Consider the following 19,930-nt stretch of genomic DNA (forward strand, 5'->3'; position numbering starts at 1 on the left):
ATCAAATTACTGTCAAACTCTTATGCAATTTATCTGGACACAATTTCTATATTACCAACATTTATGGTCCTTGCCAGAATGATGATAGAACTGATTTCCTTGACTGGTTAAACAATATTGATGGCTCTCAAATGGATCACTGGATGCTTGTGGGAGATTTTAATTTAATCAGAAGCCCCCATGACAGAAACAGACCTGGAGGAGACACAAATAATATGCTTGTGTTCAACAGTCTTTTGCAGCAATTAGACCTTGTGGAAATACCACTTAAAGGAAGAAATTTCACTTGGAGTATTATGCAAGATCTGTCCCTTTTGGAAAAGTTAGATTGGATTTTCACCTCTGCAAACTAGACTTTATCCTTCCCAAATACTTTAGCACACCCACTTGCTAGAGTTTCTTCACATCATATCCCTTGGAGCGTCATGTATTATAAGAGTCTTTGCTTTGTTCTCTTTTTAGTTCTCCACAATCATTGTTTGCTGCACACACCTTTTGAGATGGACACGCATTTATTCATGATTTGTTAGAATACTCTATCTGCTTCACTTATATCTTTTAAGCTAGGCAGTTGCTCTAGTGGTTCACTTATATATTTTAGAGCACGACGACGGTTATATTTTAAAGAAATAGTTGCACTCTCATGCTTCACTTATATATTTTTGAGAGTCTAATAAATAGTAATGGCAATATGCACGGGCTATGAAATTGGTCCTAATATGATTGGTATTCAAAAGGGATATAATAAAGACTTTCATGTAGATCACTGAAAACTTTAGCATGTTCCTTTATCCCAACAAGGAAAGGTGGTTTCTCAATATAAGCAGAAGGAACAACTGGATGAACATTATAAAGTATAGTTTCTTAATTAATTGGTACCGGTTCTTTAGTTTCTTCTTTAATAGGTGGGTGATATTTAAACCACTTCTCTTTAAGGAGTTCAACATGAGTAGCAAATGATTCACAAAAGGAGGCTACTATCTCAGAGTCAAGTCCATATTTAGTGCTAAACTTTTGAAAAGCATCGGTATCCATAAAAGATTTAACACAATCATATTTAATTTTAATACCTGACTCTTTACCTTCGTCGAGTTCCCAATCTTCAGAGTTGCGTTCAATTCTTTCCAAAAGATCCCACCGGAATTCAATAGTCTTCTTCATAAAAAAACCAGCATAAGAAGTATCAAGCATGGTTTGATCATTACGAGAAAGCTGATCATAAAAACTCTGGATAATAATTTCTCTTGAGAGCTATTGGGGCATGAATATAACATTGACTTAAGCCTCCCCAAGCTAGAGCGATACTTTCTCCTTCATGAGGCCAAAAATTATATATATAATTCCGATCACGATGAACTAGGTGCATAGGATAATTTTTTTTGGTGGAACTCCAATTTCAATCGATTCCAATTCCAAGATCCAATATCATCGCATAGCCTATACCATGCCAATGCTTTTACCTTCAAAGATAAAGGGAAAACCTTCTTCATAACTTGATCTCCGGGTAAACCTGCAAGCTTGAACAATCCACAAATTTGTTTTACATATATCAAGTGCATATCAGGATGTTCGGTTCCATCTCCTGCATAAGGATTAGCTAGCAGTTGTTCTATCATACCCGAAGGAATTTCATATTCAATATTTTCAGTAGGTGCAGTAGGTTGAGGGGTAACTAATTGTGGTTCCGGACAAGGTGAAGATACCCCGAACAAACCCCTCAAAGGATTGTTTTCCATAGTAACAAGTGACAATAAATTTCAGCACACTATATAAATATTTCCTTACCAAATTCCACTTACCAAAGGCGCTTCACTCCTTGGCAACGGCGCCAGAAAATAGCCTTGATGACCCACAAGTATAGGGGGTCAATTGTAGCTCTTTTCGATAAGTAAGAGTGTCGAACCCAACGAGGAGCAGAAGGAAATGACAAGTGGTTTTCAGCAAGGTAATGTCTGCAAGTGCTGAAATGGTAAGTAGCGGAGTAGTTTGATAGCAAGATAATTTGTAACAAGCAAGTAACAATAGTAGTAACAAAAGTGTAGCAAGGTAGCCCAATCCTTTTGAGGCAAAGGACAGGCCAAAACGGTCTCTTATGATAAGCAAAGCGTTCTTGAGGGTACACGGGAGTTTCATCTAGTCACTTTCATCATGTTAGTTCGATTTGTGTTCGCTACTTTGATAATTTGATATGTGGGTGGATTGGTGCTTAGGTGCCGTTCTTACTTGAACAAACCTCCTACTTATGATTAACCCCCCGCAAGCATCCGCAACTACGAGAAAAGTATTAAGAATAAATTCTAACCATAGCATTAAACCTTTGGATCCAATCGGTCCCTTACGGAATAGCGCATAAACTGGGGTTGAAGCTTCTGTCACTCTCGCAACCCATCATCTAATTGCTACTCCACAATGCATTCCCTTAGGCCCAAATATGGTGAAGTGTCATGTAGTCAATGTTCACATGACACTACTAAGGAAATAACAACATACATACTATCAAAATATCGAACACATATCAAGTTCACATGATTACTTGCAACATGATTTCTCCCGTGACCTCAAGAACAAAAGTAACTACTCACAAATGATAAACATGCTCATGATCAGAGGAGTATTAAATAGCATATTGGATCTAAACATATAATCTTCCACCAAATAAACCATATAGTAATCAATTACAAGATGTAATCAACACTACTAGTCACCCACAATCACCAATCTATAGTTCCGGTAACAAGATTGAACACAAGAGATGAACTTGGGTTTGAGATGAGATGGTGCAGTTGAAGATGTTGATGGAGATTGCTCTCCCCAAGATGGGAGAGTTGTTGGTGATGATGATGATGATGACGATGATTTCCCCCTTCGGGAGGGAAGTTCCCCCGGCGGAATCACTCCGCTGGAGGGAAAAAGTGCTCCTGCCCAAGTTCCGCCTCGAGGCGGCGGCGCTCGGTCCCGAAAGTCCTCCCCTTATTTTTCTAGGTCAAAATGACCTATATACCAGAAGATGGGCACCGGAGGTGGGCCGAGGAGGGCACAACCCACCAGGGCGCGCCTGGGGGCCCTGGCGCACCTAGGTGGGTTGTGCCCACCTGGTGGGCCCCCTCTGGTAGTTATTTGCTCCAATAATTCTTATATATTCCATAAAAAAATCCTCGTGAAGTTTCAGCTCATTTGGAGTTGTGTAGAATAGGTAGCCTAACGTAGCTTTTTCAGGTCCAGATTTCCAGCTGCCGGAATTCTCCCTCTTTGTGTATACCTTGCATATTATGAGAGAAAAGTCATTAAATTACTCCAAAAAGCATTATTATGGATAAAAACATTATAAATAACAGTAAGAAAACATGATGCAAAATGGACGTATCAGCCTACGTCCCATCAATCGCCACGCGCCAACCGAGGCCGCAGGCGGTTAGGGCCCGCGGCGCTCCACACTTGCCCTTTGGCTTCGCCCCAAAGCCAAGTTCGAGCGCGCCTTGGGCCCGGGGGCTATTTTTGGCGTTCTGGGAACGGGGTACCCAGACTTGCCTGCCTGCGGCCCATGGTGTGGCTCCATCGACGGCCTAGTGCAGCCTAGCTTCAACATCAATAAGTCAAGACCCTCGCGAGGGGCCAAGCCTCGCGAGGCGGACGACACCAAGACCTCCACGGGGGGCGGCCTCCTCAGGCTGGCTCCCGAGGAGCAGAGATTTCTATGCAAGGTTCACCTCGCGAGGTTCGGATGACGTGAGCCATGATGACCAAGGCCAGGCGGGCGCCAGCGGGCATAGTATACCAGTTTCCTATTTGGTGCTAAGGAGGCAAGCGCAGACGCGGAGTCCCGAGGAATCAGCTAAAGGTTTCCATTCCGGTGCAATAAGACCAAGACCTCCAGGGTGGAGGTCATCGCCGAGCCCACCACGGTGTCACGACCAGAGGCTTTTGTGGGCGAAGACTATTTTTGTCAGGATAACATGTACTAATTGTCCCCCTTCGAATTTGACCGTTGTGGGATCCCTTCCCGCCTACATTTGGGAAGAGGATCAAGTCCACTATAAATAGGACCTAGCCACCACCATAGTGGGGGACGGATCATTCAGATCACCCTCACACCCACCAGCTCATCGAGCACAAGAACACTCCTCCTCCTGAGGTTGTTCTCCCACTGTACTAGTTCATCCTCAGCCCCTCGAGGCCAATCCACCATAAAGCAGGAGTAGGGTTTTACACCGCAAGGTGGCCCGAACCTGGGTAAACTGTTGTGTCTCTTTTCCATTCAGTTTGTCGAGTTAGGCCATGAGATTAGCGAGCAGGCAGACTGGGGAGGACGAGTTCTTCACACGCACCCCAGAGTTCGAACCTCTCAAGGGTCTGCGGAACCCGAAATCCGACAAAGCGTGTGCGATATCAGACAATATCACAAACGGTGCAGGCAAACTAAAGGTTTGTGATAGTTGCCTTATCGTACACGATTCGCAACCATGAACTATTTCTGATGTGGTATGCATCATAAACGTTCCACCACAGAATAGCATGTGCGATAGTTGTTGTGTACGACGATGTTACGACGGTCCGACATTTCGTAATCCTGTCCGACACTCATACGACGATTAGCTAATCTTCTTAATTAGTTATCACATACGGTTTGGGAAAAGCGAATGTGTGTGATTGTCTGCTTATCATACACGTTCTATAATCGTAAACCGTTTGTGATGGGCCGCACATCGTAAACATAGCACCACAGAATACCGACTGCGATGGCAATGCGAGCACAAACGAGTGGCAAGGATGCAGTGTCTGGGTGGCTCCCTATCCCCGACGGTCTCTGGGTTGTGTTGGAAGGACCACCCTATCGCAGTCACTCACTTGGCGATGGTTCCAAATGCCGTCGCGGAAAGGGGTTAAAAATTGTTTGTATAGCACCTCGTTGTACCAGTGACTCTTACTTATCGAAAGGACTACGATTGATTCCCTATACTTGTGGGTCATCAGCGCGCGGTGGCTTCTTCTTCTGGCTCCGACGACATGGTCTACGATGATTCGGCAGTGCGGTGCCGCGGGATCCCGGCGGCGACAGCGGCATCACGGCCTTCCCACGGCGGAGACGCCCCTGTGGCGGCGACCAGAGTCCCGGATCTCGCCAGGCCAGATGGGCTTTGGCGGGCCGACGAATCTGGTACACGGCGGCATGTTGGCGTGTTGGGCCTGAAAAAGTCGGCTGCTTTGGCACCGTGGTGGTGCCGCGGCCGGTCAGGCGGCTGGATCCTTGTGGTCCAGTCCCCGACAGAGAAGGCGGCGATCCGTGCACAAGAAGCTGGATGGAGTTCTTCGAACAGATCTCGGTAAAAAACATGCTCTCGGCTAGATGCCAAGGTCGGCGATGGCGGCGCCCTGCGGTGTCGTTTCCTTGTTGAAGGCATCGTCGAGGAGAAGTTTTAGACCACTATCTGCTACCTTCGGGGGAAACCCTGGATCAGTAGATCGGAAGACGGCGACGCTCTCGTGTCGTTTACCCCTTGGGGCGTCATTTTTGGAGATGTACACTGGCTCGAGGGACCAGTGGATGACATCTTTGGTGGAGTGGTGCTTCATCCTACACATTGATGGCGACGGATCTCGACAGCGTGGCGCCTGGAGATTCGGTGTCCGATGTGCGACGATGGACTCGCGCAGGAGGATCACGTTGTCTAGCTTCGTGGTGGCGTTGATGGCAGAGAGGCTTGACTCGATGCATGCATTGTCCAGATGCAGAGACCGGAGTAAATCCTTTAAAAAAAAATACTTTCACCATTGCCATGTTTCAAGTTTGACTTTTGAAGGACATCATCCCTGTCCTCTAATGTCAACGAAATCGAGCCCGACCGTTCTCGAATGCAGGGAAGAGCGGCAGGAGGAGTATACTAGTTTTGGAGTCCCGAGCAGAGCTTGAGTTAAAGAAAAACTGCGTACTGATAGTGACACTAGCTGTGACTGACAGGGCTAGAAGCCGCATGCAAATGCGCAGATGGGCGGCGAGTCAAAGGCCGTGCCAGCAAATTTTTGATTTGCCACTTGACGTTTACCGTGAACTCCAAGACAGTGCAACAGAGAGAAATTAATGGGCAGCTGAGCCAGCTAGAGCTCATTGAATCTCCTCCCTGCATATGCACCTTTAATGACCACTCCTAAACAAATGAACAGCGTCAGCTGCGTTAATTGCACCCGTTCGCTAGCTCTCTGCCCACCATTGGTTATTATGATGCTTGACCAGATCCCGTTACAAGTACTAATATCTCTTGTGTCGATAGGACCGGTCGAATCGTACTACCTAAGTACAGCAAGCCTAGGCAGAATATCTGGTTCTTCTGTCATAAACTGAAATGCGATAGTTTTTTAAAAAGGGAAAAAATATTGTGAGCGTTCATAAGATATAAGATATGTGTGTCTATCATCCCAGCAAAATGCATTCAAAATATACACAGAGAAAAAATAATCTACTCCCTTCGTTTTTAAATATAATGCTTTTTAGAGATTTCAATATGAACTTATATTTAGGAACGAAGGAAGTAAATATAAATAGTGTTTTTTATCTTTGTGTTTTTTGTGACACAATCAATGTTGGATTTCACTTTTTATTTCTCTATGTTTATTACAAATTTTGACCCCAAAAATTTAGGGGTTGTAGAAGATATCCTAGGGCATGTTCAACGACAACCTGCAAAAAACCCAGTGCATCCGTCTGGGGACAGAGGGAGGTGGGCATCAGTCCGCGGACATAGATGCAGGAGACAGCCATCCAACGCTAGCCGCATACATTTTAAACTATTTTCAACAAGTTGATGAAATTTATGCAAACACGGGCGGATTTCATATAAACACGACGGATTTAACTACATTTCGAACATTTAGAATAAAAAAGACCCGCCCCTAAACCTATCCTACAGCGGCAGCGCCCGACGTCCAAGCTCGTGTCGTCCTCCTTCTGCTGTCTCCATGAGCACCGGCAATAAGACTGACCGGCCCACATGGGATACCAGGCCCCGCCGCCTTCCGTGGCCTACTCATCCTCGGAGGAGTCCGCGCCTTGTCTGTCGCCGATGGACATGAGGTCCACGAGGGAAATGGTGGCGCCTTGGCTGTCGTCGTCCCATCGAACTGGCTGATAGTTCGTTGGCGGCGCGTAGGAGGCGCAGCTGGCTATGTTCTCCTCCGCCATTGCGTGCAGCTGTGCCTCCGCGGCTGCCGCTTCCTATCGAGCGGCGGCTTGAGCAAGGACGGCATCGTAGATGGCACGCTGCTTCGCGACGAAATTTGAGTTCGCCACAGCCATGGCCGCCACGGCCTCCTTGCTCGCGCGCTAGTCGTAGATCTGGCCCTCCGCCAGCGGTGCTGCTCAAGGAGGAATAGGTTGTACCGTTGTTCCTCCTGCACCTGTTGGAATGCCAACAAAGACGCCGGCACATGCTACACCTCTGCCATGGTGGCGTTGAACTGCGCCTACTCCATGGTGAAGCCGACGAGCACAGGAGGCGCGGGGAGCCAGGGCGGAGTCGTCGGAACCCGTCTCCATCGTGGTGTTGTCCTCGTCGTCGGAGACCTCGGGCGAGCTGGCCGGCAAGGGGCCTCGATCCGCCTGGCACGGCGGCTATGCCAGGCAACGGCAAGGGCGGCCACCACGTGCTTCATCTCCGGCGACAGACTATCCCACAGTGCTTTCACACTGGCGGTCATGGCGGATGCAGTGCAAGGGAGCAGGATGTGGAGGGGCTGGTGTTATGGTGTGGAGTTAGCCGGGTGTGGCCACCTTTATATAGCGAACTCCGGTGAGGCCAGGCGTCTGGGTACGTTAATGCGCGGCGTCGGTGTGGGTTTCTCGGCCGGCGAGCCTGCTTAATGGCGGCAGACGGATGGACAACGACATTGAACAGCATGGTAGATATCCGTCTCGTCCCGTCACGCGTCTCCGGCCTGAGCCCTGAGCCCGGAGCCGCTTCAGTGGCGGAGGCAGTGAGAGGTTGCGTCCGCCTGAGCCATCTTCAATGTGCTCTACAACGGCATGAATGCAGTCAGCTGGCGCCGGGCGGGAGCGTGGTGGGAGGGGGAGGAGTTTTTGGTGGTGTATGGCGGTCAGAAAACGGGTTTGGGATCGGTCCGGACTCCCGCAAACCTCCCACGTTTGTCTCTGTTTTGCCGGAGAAATCGTGTCCGGATCGCTTGCCGGACCAATACAGATCGGCGTTGGATGGCTTCCGCGGCCCGGACAGCACGATTCGAAGGTTGTGGAAGGTTTACGAATCCGTATTGGAGAGGCCCTTATGAATATCCACAAAAAATTTCAGAATTTTAAAATTTCTAAATTCCAGTTTGTGAGATGCGAGCATAGTGGGCCATGGAAAGTGGAACCAAGCATGGAAAGTCACCTTCTCAGCCGAGCTCAAATAAGCTCAGATGATAGTAAAATTCTTTAAAAAAAATCTTTTTTGACAAATGTTCTAAGAATTTGTAAAGTTTTATCATGTAATTACACTTGTGAAAGTCGTTGCAAAAAAGAAAAAAATTAGTGCTCAAATCCTTTTAAAAGTACTCCCTCCGTTTTACAATGTAGTACATATATATTTTTAGAAAAGTCAAACCTCAGAAACTTTGATCAAATTTGTGAAGAGAAACTTTTTACGTCTAGAATGCCAAACATATATCATTAGATTCACTATAAGATGTAGTTTCATACTTTATATTTTTTATATTATAGATATAAATAGTTTTCTCTACAATGGTTAAAGTTTTTTAAAAAAAATCTATACACACTACATTATGTAATGAAGGGAGTAACATTTTCAGAGTATTGATTTTTCTTTTACCACGCCTTCTAGGAATGTTATTTCATAATAAAATTTTAGAAGCTCCTAGTACATTTGTCAAAAAAATCTGATTGTTTCTAAATATTTTTTGGTTTACTGTTCACCGAGCTCGTTGGACTCGGGCTGAGAAACTCCACTTCCAACCGAGCACCAGATATTCTCCCGCTAGCGTAGATAACCACGGCAATTAACAACGCGGTGCCTCGATAACAGTGCTAGTTACGTAACCTGCAAAAAAAAAAAAACCGGATGGATCGACATCAGTAGAGCATCAGATATGCGCACTGAGAGTGCGTACGAGCTGGTGGTGACACTGACACGTACACCTACGCTTCAGCTCAGACGCACTCACCTAAAGCTAAACCGGCAACCACATGGAATCGCGCCACGCACACGCGCAGCACCGCCCCCCTCACCACCTTTCTTCCTTCCCCGCCCACTTTCCTTTTCCCCGCGATGGAGTCGCCGCGCCCAAAGTCATAAATACCTACCTCCTCCGCACCAATCTTTGTCCACTCCTCCCAAGTTCCAAGAATCCTCCTCGCTTTCCCCGACGCACACAAAGCTAGGACCATGGCGCCAGCCGGAGGACGCACTACCCATCTCCTCCTGCTCGCCCTCTTCCTGTCCTTCGTCCTCGCCTCATCCGCGGCTGCGAGCTACCCAGAGCACCCAGGCCAGGGCGCCGGGGGATTCTTCAGCGGCATACCGTGGTTCCGCGGCGGCCAGCCGGGTGGCGCTCGAGGTGCCGGAGGCATGGGCGCCGGGTTCAGTGGCGGGTGGGGCGCCGGCGGCGTTGGGCCAGGGGGAGGGTTCGCGCGGCGCGGGATCGTGCAGCCGTCCGTGGTCTGCGCCGAGCAGGGTCCCTGTTACCAGCAGCGGCTCACATGCCCGTCCAAGTGCTTCAGCTCGTACAGCTACCATGGGAAAAATGGCGGAGGAGGTGGTGGCGGCGGTGGGTGCAGCTTCGACTGCACCAGCTGCGAGGCCCACTGCTGATCCAACCAACCAACCTACGGCGGGGGAGATGGGTGACTGGAGACGGATCGCTGCACACTCACATACACATCCAGGACGAGACTGCCATGAACTGATGAATTAAGCCCACTAGTTGTACTTGTAGCAGCAGTAGTATCCTATTCCCTATGCATGATGTGAGAGCATAGGGTACGTGTGTGTATCTATGAATAAAAATGGATGTAATAAACTGAGCGATGGTTTTGAGGCTTTGAGCGTGCATATGGTGGTGACCATGTTATAACTGTTTGTGATGAATGGTTTTCGCCTCATGTCGTGTTCAGAACACAGTAGCGCTATACAGATAATAATAAAAACACAGTAGCGCTATACGTACACACTTGCTCGCGAGAGATAAAGCCTCGGGAGCCTCTAACTGAAAAAAAAGATTGATAAATCACTTCTTATATGAACCGTCCGATCTTTATTCAACCGCACCTCCCTTCCTTCTTCCTCCTCCCGACCCCCAGCCTACCCCATCCCATGCGTCGGCCTCCACCCCCGCGGCCGGCCGGCAGTACCGTGCGCCACCTCGCCGCACGGCCCTCCCCACGACCATCCCCCCTCCCCCTCCCCTCCCCGGCTGTTGCTGGCAGCCGCCCCAGCCATCCCTCTAAGCCCCGCTGCATCAATGAAGAACTCCAGAGATCCCCTGCACCCCCTCCACCCACATGTAAAATAGATAATGGGGTCATTACTTCACCCGAAGGTAGATGGTGGGGCTGCCTCTTCTTAGGCGAGCTTATTTCTTCTCCGACGAGGTCCGGCTAACAGGGAAGGAAAAAGGAAAGAAGTGACTGAAGCGGAAAAAAAATCAGGCATCTGAGAGAATAGCAAATCCATAAAACCTCACGTTTGGTCTCACTGATGGCGGTGGGTATTGTGCACTTTTGTTGGAAGTGGGATAATAGCGGTCTCCAGAGAAGAGATTATAGAAAAAGAAGAACGAAAGAACAAAATGTAATTCTGGAATCAAAGTGACAAGCAAATACGCTGAATCCCGGCATCATTTCCCCCTTTTTTTAGGGTACGGAATCCTAAGACGTAAGACCTCCTATGCGTGCAAAAATTATTTCTCGCTTGTAGCGAGACCGAGGGTATTCTCGTCTCAAGGATTCTGCCCGTGGGTTCTAACTGGCCCAACTCATCTGTTCTTCTCACTGCCGCGTTCGCTTGCTAGAGCTGCCGATCGTTGTACTAATCGATCCGGTTTCCTTTATTTTTATTTTGCCTTTTTCCTTTCGTTTTTGTTTACTTTGTTTCTTCACGGGTTTTCTTCAGTTTTTCAGTTTTCTTTTTTCTTTTACTGGGTTTTACATTGGTTTTCCTTATTTTTTTCCTTGATATGTTTTTCCTTGGTTGTCATTGGCTTTCATTGATTTTATTCTTTTTTTGTTTCTTTTGTGGCTTTCACTGTTTTCCATTCTTTTTGCAGTGGTTTCCATTGTTTTTATCTTTGTTCTTTTTGATTTCCTCTGTTTATTTTTTGGTTTTTGTTATTTTTTATTTATAAGATAAAATGTTGATCATGTATTTTTAAAATGGTAAACGTGTAGATCAAAATATTGATCATGTATACAAGAAATGTAGAACATACATTACGAAAAACTAGACAGTTAAACATATATTTTTAAGAAAGCTAATTCAGTATTTTAAAAGTGATAAACATGTAAATAAAAATGCTCCTAATGTATAAAAAATGAACATGATTTGTGAAAAACTATTTTATTGCCGTTTGAAAAATGTTGAAAACATGTTCAACATTTTTTGATGTTTCAAAAAATTCAAATACCTGATCAACACTTTTTATACACATTGAACATTTTTAAATACATGATAAACATATTTTTCATCAACATTTCTTTTAGTTTGTATACATTTTTCCGTATGCATGACAAACATTTTTTCCTAGAGACATTCAACATTTTTAGAATGCTTGACTAATATTTTTTAAATACAAGATTAACTTTTTTTCATACACATTGTATATTTTTTCTATACATGAGATACACATTTACCTTTTTCAATTGCTTGTTTAAATATTTATCAAATGTTTTATGTAAAGATGTTTTTTTGGTATACACATTTATATTTTTCAAATGCTTGATTAACATTTTATACACCCATTTTTTGTATATATATACCTGGGTGAGAAATGGTTATTTTTCACCCCCTCTATTTTCACATCAATGTTCTGTAATTTTACGTTCCGTAAATTTTATCTTATCTCATATCGAAAGGAGAACGCAAGAATATATATAGACACACACGTTGGCACTAAACTGAGCCCGAGCGGAAAATACTAATTGTGCGCTCCGGCCAGATCGCGTGGGTTGCTCGGCCTAACCATCAATTTTCATTCCACCTAGGTAGTAAATCCTTTTGGTAAATATGGTAATAGAACTAAAACGGTTACAATATGGTAAATATAGTAAAACCTTTGATAAATATAGTACCAATAGAATTAAATTAATTACTACATGCCTGGACGAGTCCCAGATCCACCAAACCAGTCCACCTTTTTCCTTGTATAAAGAATGACGGCTTCGTAATGGTAATGGTGTTACGAGCCAATGGCAAGTAGCTAGTATGTGGTAACTAAAGATGACTTGGTTATCATGTATAGCTGGCTGTGCAGGCCGCTCGGCCAAAGCCACCCTTAACAACGGTAAACGTGCTAGAATACCCTCATTTTCGGTTTATAGGGCTCAATTTCAAAAATCTCACCAACCAAGATAGATGATGAGTGGTGAAATAATTTTCGTGGTTTGTAAAAACACTCAATTAATGCGTTTGTTTTTTCTCACATAATTGTGTTTATCAATGCATTAATTACAATGCAAGCATGCATAAAGTACATGCATTGGTCAAGTTTCTCATAATCCTTGCGTGCAATGAATTAATGCACCTTGAAATCTGAGCATGTGATGGGAAACGATCAAACTGAGACTTATAAAACGGGAAACCAAAATTTTTAAGATAAACCCTATAAACCGAGAAGGGGGAGTATATCTAACACAACTAAATTCCATTACTAGCAACCATGCAGAGCGCTTCCGCCTCGTGTTTCCAATTTGCTAATGATAGTAAGAGCTTTACCCCCTTGGGCGCAAACACTGTACCACCACTCCTATTATGAATGACAGTAAAATAAGGAGAGATATGGTAACCAGAATTATACCATTACTGGCTGACGTCTATACATAAATCCTCAAATCGAAAAATATGCTGGCCACATAGTAATGCTAAAATAAAAGAAGGTGTTGCTTCTAGACGGAGGGAGTAGTAAATATTCAAAACAGTGCTAGAGTCATTACTGAATGGTAAAATAACCTTTAACAAAGACCCACCAATAGTAATGCTGTTACGACTGTAGTACTAGGTGGTAATGGTTACCATCCTGTAATTGACGCTAGGATGAAATATTAGTGATTGTTACGTGAACAGGAGAGATCGCTCATGCTAGTAATGCTTCATGTTTGTATTACTACAACTGGACTTAGCATTACCATCTATATCGATGTGGACTGTAGATAAGCTGATGATAGTAATGCATCATATTGTGTTACTATAACTAGACCCAATATTACGATTGATTTTATCGAGGAGTGGAGGGACACGCGCGAAGACTCGGTGGCTGGTTCGGTTAGTTAAGCAAGGGCGCGCTCATACGATGGCCAGCGCGTAGAATAAACATGCGCTCAGGCTCACTTTAGCGGTTCTATATATATATATCTGTGTGTAGAGATTTTTTTTAGAAATATAAACAAAATAAAGAAGAAACCAAAAAATATGTACACAACAAGTTTGGGCCTTGCCCCGCATTGATCGAGGTGAATAGATCGAGCCACTACAATTTGTGCTTGTTTCCTAAGGATATCTTGCGGTGCATCAATACACTCATTGCAGCCGACATGGCCCATGAACACGGCGCTGCATGGGCAAGGGTTCTTTCCACGGGTCCGGCTCTCTTGCTGGGAGCCTTGCACGGGTTATCCTGCAGGGCCAAGTAATGAGCGACACATGTCGTTGTGATTCCACCTTTTCAAAAGACATATTTTTGACTGTACTGCATGCCCGTCAATTATTCGGCAACCTCGCCTGCGTGTCCATCGGCCTGTCGCCGCCCGCGTCCTCTTCCTCGAGCGGCACACGCCGCGCTTCCGACACTGGCACCTAGGGCTGCTGCACCTTGTGCATGGACATGAGTAGAGAGCAGTGAGGAGGCCGAGGAGCGCTGGTGACGGGCCGAAGAAGCTGCGGCTGGGCACTGTGCACTGAAAGATAATGAGCGCTCCCTACTCCCTCGATGGGGAGCGGCGTCATATATATATTGATGATCGGGCAGGAGCCTGCCTTGGCATATAAGAAGATACAAGAGTTTGAGAGGGATACGGAGAAGGAAGGTCGGTTGAGATTACAGATATTTCTCTAACACCCTCTCTTAATCTCAACTATCCTAAATTAAGATTACTCTTGAACTCTTCAAATGGTCTTGCTAAAAGTGCCTTTGTGAAGCCATCTGCGACTGGTCCTTGGAGGGAATAAACCGTATCTCAAGTTTCTTTGCTGCAACTCTTTCTCGCATAAAGTGGAAGTCAATCTCTATGTGTTTTGTCCTTGCATGAGACGTTGGGTTTGCAGACAAATATGTTGCTCCCAAATTATCACACCATAAGCACGAGATACGATTTTTCTTAACCCCCAACTCATCAAGGAGTGACTCAACCGAAATGATTTCAGTAGTTGCATTTGCCAAGGATTTGTATTCTGCTTCTGTGCTTGAACGTGACATAGTGGCTTGCTTTCTAGCACTCCAGGAGATAAGATTGGATCCAAAGAACACTGCAAAACCTCCAGTTGATCTTCTATCATCACTACATCCTGCCCAGTCAGCATCAGAGAATGCACTAATAAGAGAGGAATTAGACCGTTTGAAATGAAGTCCTATTCCCATAGTATGCTTCACATATCTCACAATTCTCTTAACAGCTGCCCAATGTGCAGAGGTAAGTGCATGTAGGTATTGACAAACCTTGTTGACAGCAAATGAAATATCTAGACGTGTGAGAGTTAGATATTGCAATGCTCCCACGGTACTCCTATACCTTGTGCTCTCTTCCTCTTGAAGTGGCTCACCTTCATATGCAGAGAGTTTTTCTGAGGAAGATAAAGGTGTAGGCACTGGCTTACAATTCTTCATTCCCATGCGAGACAGAAGCTCATTGACATATTTTTCCTGATTCACAATGCCATCTTGAGTTTTCTTGACTTTAATGCCTAGGAAGAAGTGCAAATCACCTAGATCCTTCAAGGCAAACTCTAAGCTCAAATCATGTAAAAGAGCATTAGTAGCATTTTGTGAAGAACTTGCAACTATAATATCATCCACATATATGAGTACAAAAATGACTACTCCTGCCTTGTTATAAATGAACAAGGACGTATCAGCCTTGGAAGCAATAAAGCCAAGATATTTCAATTGTAAGCTCGGTCTGAAATACCATGCTCTGGGTGCTTGCTTTAAACCATAGAGTGCTTTATCAAGCTTGTAAACATAATGTGGTAACTTCTTACTCTCATACCCAGGTGGTTGTCCAACACTTCCTCTTCCAGAACACCATGCAGAAACGCGTTTTGTACAACTAGCTGCCGTAGACTCCATCCTCTGGACACAACAATAGCTAGCACAAGTCTGATAGTTGCAGCTTTCACAACAGGACTAAACGTGTCCTCATAGTCAATGCCATAACGTTGCTTAAAGCCCTTTGCAACTAGACCTGCCTTATACCTGTCAATGGAGCCATCTGCCCTTTTCTTGATTCTATACACCCATTTGCAATCAATGATATTTTTACCTCTCTGATTTGGTACAAGATGCCAGGTTTTGTTCCTCATGAGTGCAGAATATTCCCCATCCATCGCCTTCTTCCACTTAGGATCATCAAGTGCACTATTCAACGTTGTTGGTTCTCCTGAAATACATAGCATCCCATATGGTATAGTTCCATCTTTTCTTATTTTAGGATTTCGTATACCTTTCTATAGCTGAGTCATAACACGTGAAGAAACCTCTGGCTGAAACACTGGTACACTCACCACAGAAGATCCGAGCGAATCTGCATGTGCTGATGCAGAAGGTGAGTTTGTTGCTATGTGCGTAGGAGATCCTGTGGCTGTCGGTGTGGCCGTGGCCCCTGCAGGCACACGGGTGTCGCCCGTACGACCCGATGCAGCGGATCCGCTGGCCGACCGCGGCTGGGCGCGCGCGCGACGAGGGGGGTCCGGTCCCGCTGCTGGTACCGCCTGTCGTCGACGTGGCCACGCGGGAGTGGCCCTCCCTCGAATCAGGAGTGGTGCCGGCGGGGGCGCGATCCGAGGACGATCCGCTCACGTGATCCGAGGATTGCGCGCGCACAGGAGTGCCAGGTGCCGCCGGATCTCCTTCGTCATCCGTGCCAGGTTCATCTTCTTCCTCAGCATGCAATATTGGGTCAAATTGAGCCATATTTTCGAAATTTTGATCATTTTGAACACTGTTTTCTCCAGGGACCTGCACAGGCACAAGAGAAGAACCAGTACTAGTAGGAATATCATCACATTGATTAGTACAATTGTCGCCCCCATGATCAAAAGACCAAAGATGTGAAGGAAGAAGAAGAATTTCCTTGCGGAGAAGTGCACCAGCATTTGGATGAAGAGATGCAAAGGGAAACACAGACTCATCAAAAACAACATCTCTGGATATATAGACCCGACCAGTGGGAACATCAAGGCATTTGACCCCTTCATGCATGGGGCTATAACCTAAGAAGACACACCTTTTTGAGCGGAAAGCGAGTTTACGTGTGTTGTGGGGTCGAAGGTTGGGCCAACATGCGCAATCAAAAATGCGTAGAGATGTGTAGTTGGGTGTGACACCAAGGAGTCGTGTAATGGGTGTTTCAAATTTGATGACTTTACTTGGAAGCAAGTTGATAAGATATGTGGCAGTTAAAAAAGCTTCATCCCAAAATTTAAGTGGCATGGATGCATTTGCTAACAATGCAAGCCCCATATTAACTATGTGATGGTGCTTTCTTTCAGCAGACCCGTTTTGTTGGTGAGCATGAGGGAAAGAGACATGATGTGATATGCCAAGTTTTTGGAAGAAAGAGTTCAATTTTTCATACTCACCACCCCACTCACTTTGCATAGCAATGATTTTGGCGTTCAGTTGGCGTTCAACAAGATTTTGGAAATTGATAAAAACTTGAAATACATCAGATCGTTTCTTCAGTAAATAAATCCAAGTAAATTTACTATAGTCATCAATAAAGCTTACATAAAAGAAAAATCTACCAACTGAAGTAGGACCCATACATCTGAAAAGATAAGTTGTAGTAGGGCAGTGGACACACTAGTAGAAATAGGGTAAGGTAATTGATGACTTTTTGCTTGTTGACATGGATCACAAACTGACTCAACACTAGGCTCATAAGCGAGTTTATTTTTGCTAAGAACATATTTAACTATGACTAAAGATGGATGACCCAAGCGACTATGCCACCTTGATGATGAAAGCTTGGTGAAAATATTTGCTTGTTTATTGGACCATGAAGATGATGATGATGATATGAGTGGGTAGAGGCCTCCCATGCACCGTCCTCTAAGAATGATTCTCCTTGTTCTCAAGTCCTTAACCAAGAAAAAATAAGGATAGAATTCTATAAGAACATTGTTATCAAGAGTGAATCAATGAACGGAAACAAGATTTTTTGGATGTTTGAGAAACATGCAAGACATTTGTCAAATGTAAATTTTTCAAGGGGTTTTCAACAATTGAACTACCAATATGTGTAATATACATACCAGAACCGTTTGCCGAGTGAATTTGGTCGCCTCCATTGTACTTCTCCCGCATCGTCAACTTGTCAAGTTCACCTGTGATGTGGTTTGTTGCTACACTGTCGGCATACCAATTTGTGTCCATGCAATAGGAGACGACATGCGCCTCTTTTTCCTCTAGCTTGTTCTCCTCATAGCGCCACTAGTAGACCCGTGCACCTACTGGATGATGTTTGTAGCATATTTGACACTCAGGGTAATCATGCTGCTGCTCACGCACCTGCTGTTGCTGTTGCTGCTGTCGAGGGCGCCCTCTGAAGCCGCTGCCTCCATTGGAAGACGGGCTGGCGGTCACCGCGGTCACCACGGCCGCGCCCCCTTCCTCCTCGCCCGCGGGACTGTCCACGGTCTCTGTAGACCGCAATAGCAGATGAGTGGAACCCGCCTGAAGATGAATCGCCTAGCATCTCCATCCTTTGATCAAAGGCAGAGATCTGAGCGAAGAGATCATCAGCGGTGATGGTGTTCTTGACAGCGCCGATCGCCACCACCACGGAGTCATAGTCGCGGTCTAGTCCGGCCAAGATGTAGTCCACCATCCCCGGATCAGAGACGGGACGACCGACAGCAGCTAGTTCATCCCCGAGGCTCTTCATCTTCGCCATGTACGCCGAGCTTGACATGCTGCCCTTCTTGGTGTTGGTGATGGCGATTCTCAGATTGGTAATCCGAGATTGTGACTGCGAGGCGAAGAGGTTTGTCACCGTCGTCCAGAGCTCAAAAGCGGAGTCCTTCCCGACGACCTGCGCAAGGATCTCTGGCGACATAGAATTCAGAAGATAAGATAGGACCTGCTGGTCTTTGGCGATCCAGGGCCCGTACAGAGGATTCAACTCTAGGGTCGTGGTCTTGTCCGCCTTTGTGACCTCCACCATCCTGGACGGAGCGGCGTCTGAGTTGTCGAGGAGTCCAGTTACCTGTGCTCCTTGCAGGGTTGGGAGCACCTGAGTCTTCCAGAGGATAAAGTTTCCTCTTGCGAGCTTCTCAGATGGCGGCGAACCGAGGTTGAGCGCGACGCCAGCAGAGGAAGCCATGGAGACGATGGTATGTGGTTTTTAGGATTTTGGTTTGTGGCTAGATGTATGGGAAGAGGTGGCTCTGATGACCATGAAAGATAATGAGCGATCCCTACTCCCTTGATGGGGAGCGGCGTCGTATATATATTGATGATTAGGCAGGAGCCTGCCTTGGCATACAAGAAGATACAAGAGTTTGAGAGGGATACGAAGAAGGAAGGTCGGTTGAGATTACAGATATTTTCTCTAACATGCATGAGCAAGGCGCGTGCGGCACATAACCTCTGGTAGTCGCGGGCCTTATGGCCGAGGAGACGGCGACTTCCATCACTGCATTGCAGACGTCCAAGGCGCCGTGCACGCACCTCCGTCACCGGTCGGCGAGGAAGCCGCAGAGAGCCAAAGTGTCGGCCCTTGCTAAACTCGCCAAAGAAATCTAATGCGTGCATCTGCAGCTGTCTCGCTGAAATGGAACCAGCCAGCTTCGGTTTCTTGGTGATGTCGTTGCCTCTCTCCATGGTCGCCGGCCAAACAAATTAAGTCGGTTACAACCTCCCTTAGAAGCAGCACCCTGCATCATCCAGTCAAAGAACCGTAGATACGGACGGTGAAGAGCCGACGGCGGGCGAGAAGGCGAATCGACGGCAGCGCGGGCCGTATGCAACGACGGTAACCACCTGTGAATCGACGACGGTGCATGCGAGGCCGGCTCGAGGAATGAAGCATTGCCGAGTGTTTTTTTTTCTTTCGGAGTGCTGGCGTTCGTTTTTGGTGAGGGAAAGTCTCGTCTCTGCGTTACATTAGAAGATCCGGCATCGTATGAGCTCGATGCAAGCTCCACAGGGAAGGCGACTGGCAGTTGATTACTTCATCTACCCATTAGAAGCAAGTACGAGGAGCTCCCTCTATGCTAAATCAGAGTGATACGATCCATGGGAGGGAAACTTCCGGTGGGATTGCTATGGATATGTGATCCACCGATCCATGGTGCAGCAATTTCCCACGAGATTGGTAGAGGAAGATGCGCCAGGGAACCTACTCTTCGGCGGAGAAAATACTGGCCATTTTCTGCAAATAGGGAGATGCGGTATGTTTGTTTCTAGGAAGTGAGGTCACAAGGACACGTGTCACTCATTGGTTGGCCCTGCAGGATATCCGTGCAGGGATCCGAGTAGGAGAGCTGGACCTTTTTTC

The 19,930-nt window shown here is 46.1% G+C and overlaps 2 protein-coding genes across 2 annotated transcripts; one reads left to right on the plus strand and one right to left on the minus strand.

Moving 5' to 3' along the window:
• The first annotated feature begins 9,225 nt into the window (after positions 1-9,225).
• Positions 9,226-10,082, plus strand: LOC123049262 (glycine-rich cell wall structural protein). Its single transcript, XM_044472207.1, has one exon. It carries the CDS (start codon positions 9,390-9,392, stop codon positions 9,813-9,815), a length of 426 nt encoding a protein of 141 aa, XP_044328142.1. The 5' UTR covers positions 9,226-9,389; the 3' UTR covers positions 9,816-10,082.
• Positions 10,083-17,242: 7,160 nt separating this feature from the next.
• LOC123049263 (uncharacterized) lies at positions 17,243-18,830 on the minus strand. The gene is made up of 2 exons (XM_044472208.1): positions 17,685-18,830; positions 17,243-17,510 (listed from the first exon to the last, which is right to left on the minus strand). Exon 1 carries the CDS (start codon positions 18,752-18,754, stop codon positions 17,933-17,935), a length of 822 nt encoding a protein of 273 aa, XP_044328143.1. The 5' UTR covers positions 18,755-18,830; the 3' UTR covers positions 17,243-17,510; positions 17,685-17,932.
• Between the last annotated feature and the right edge of the window lie 1,100 nt (positions 18,831-19,930).

This window comes from Triticum aestivum, chromosome 2D (assembly GCF_018294505.1).
Source record: "Triticum aestivum cultivar Chinese Spring chromosome 2D, IWGSC CS RefSeq v2.1, whole genome shotgun sequence".
Classification (NCBI taxonomy): domain Eukaryota; kingdom Viridiplantae; phylum Streptophyta; class Magnoliopsida; order Poales; family Poaceae; genus Triticum; species Triticum aestivum.

Excerpts from the sequence above, each read along its gene's own strand:
- LOC123049262 (XM_044472207.1), top strand. The coding sequence starts at position 9,390 with ATGGCGCCAGCCGGAGGACGCACTACCCATCTCCTCCTGCTCGCCCTC.
- LOC123049263 (XM_044472208.1), bottom strand. The coding sequence starts at position 18,754 with ATGGCTTCCTCTGCTGGCGTCGCGCTCAACCTCGGTTCGCCGCCATCT.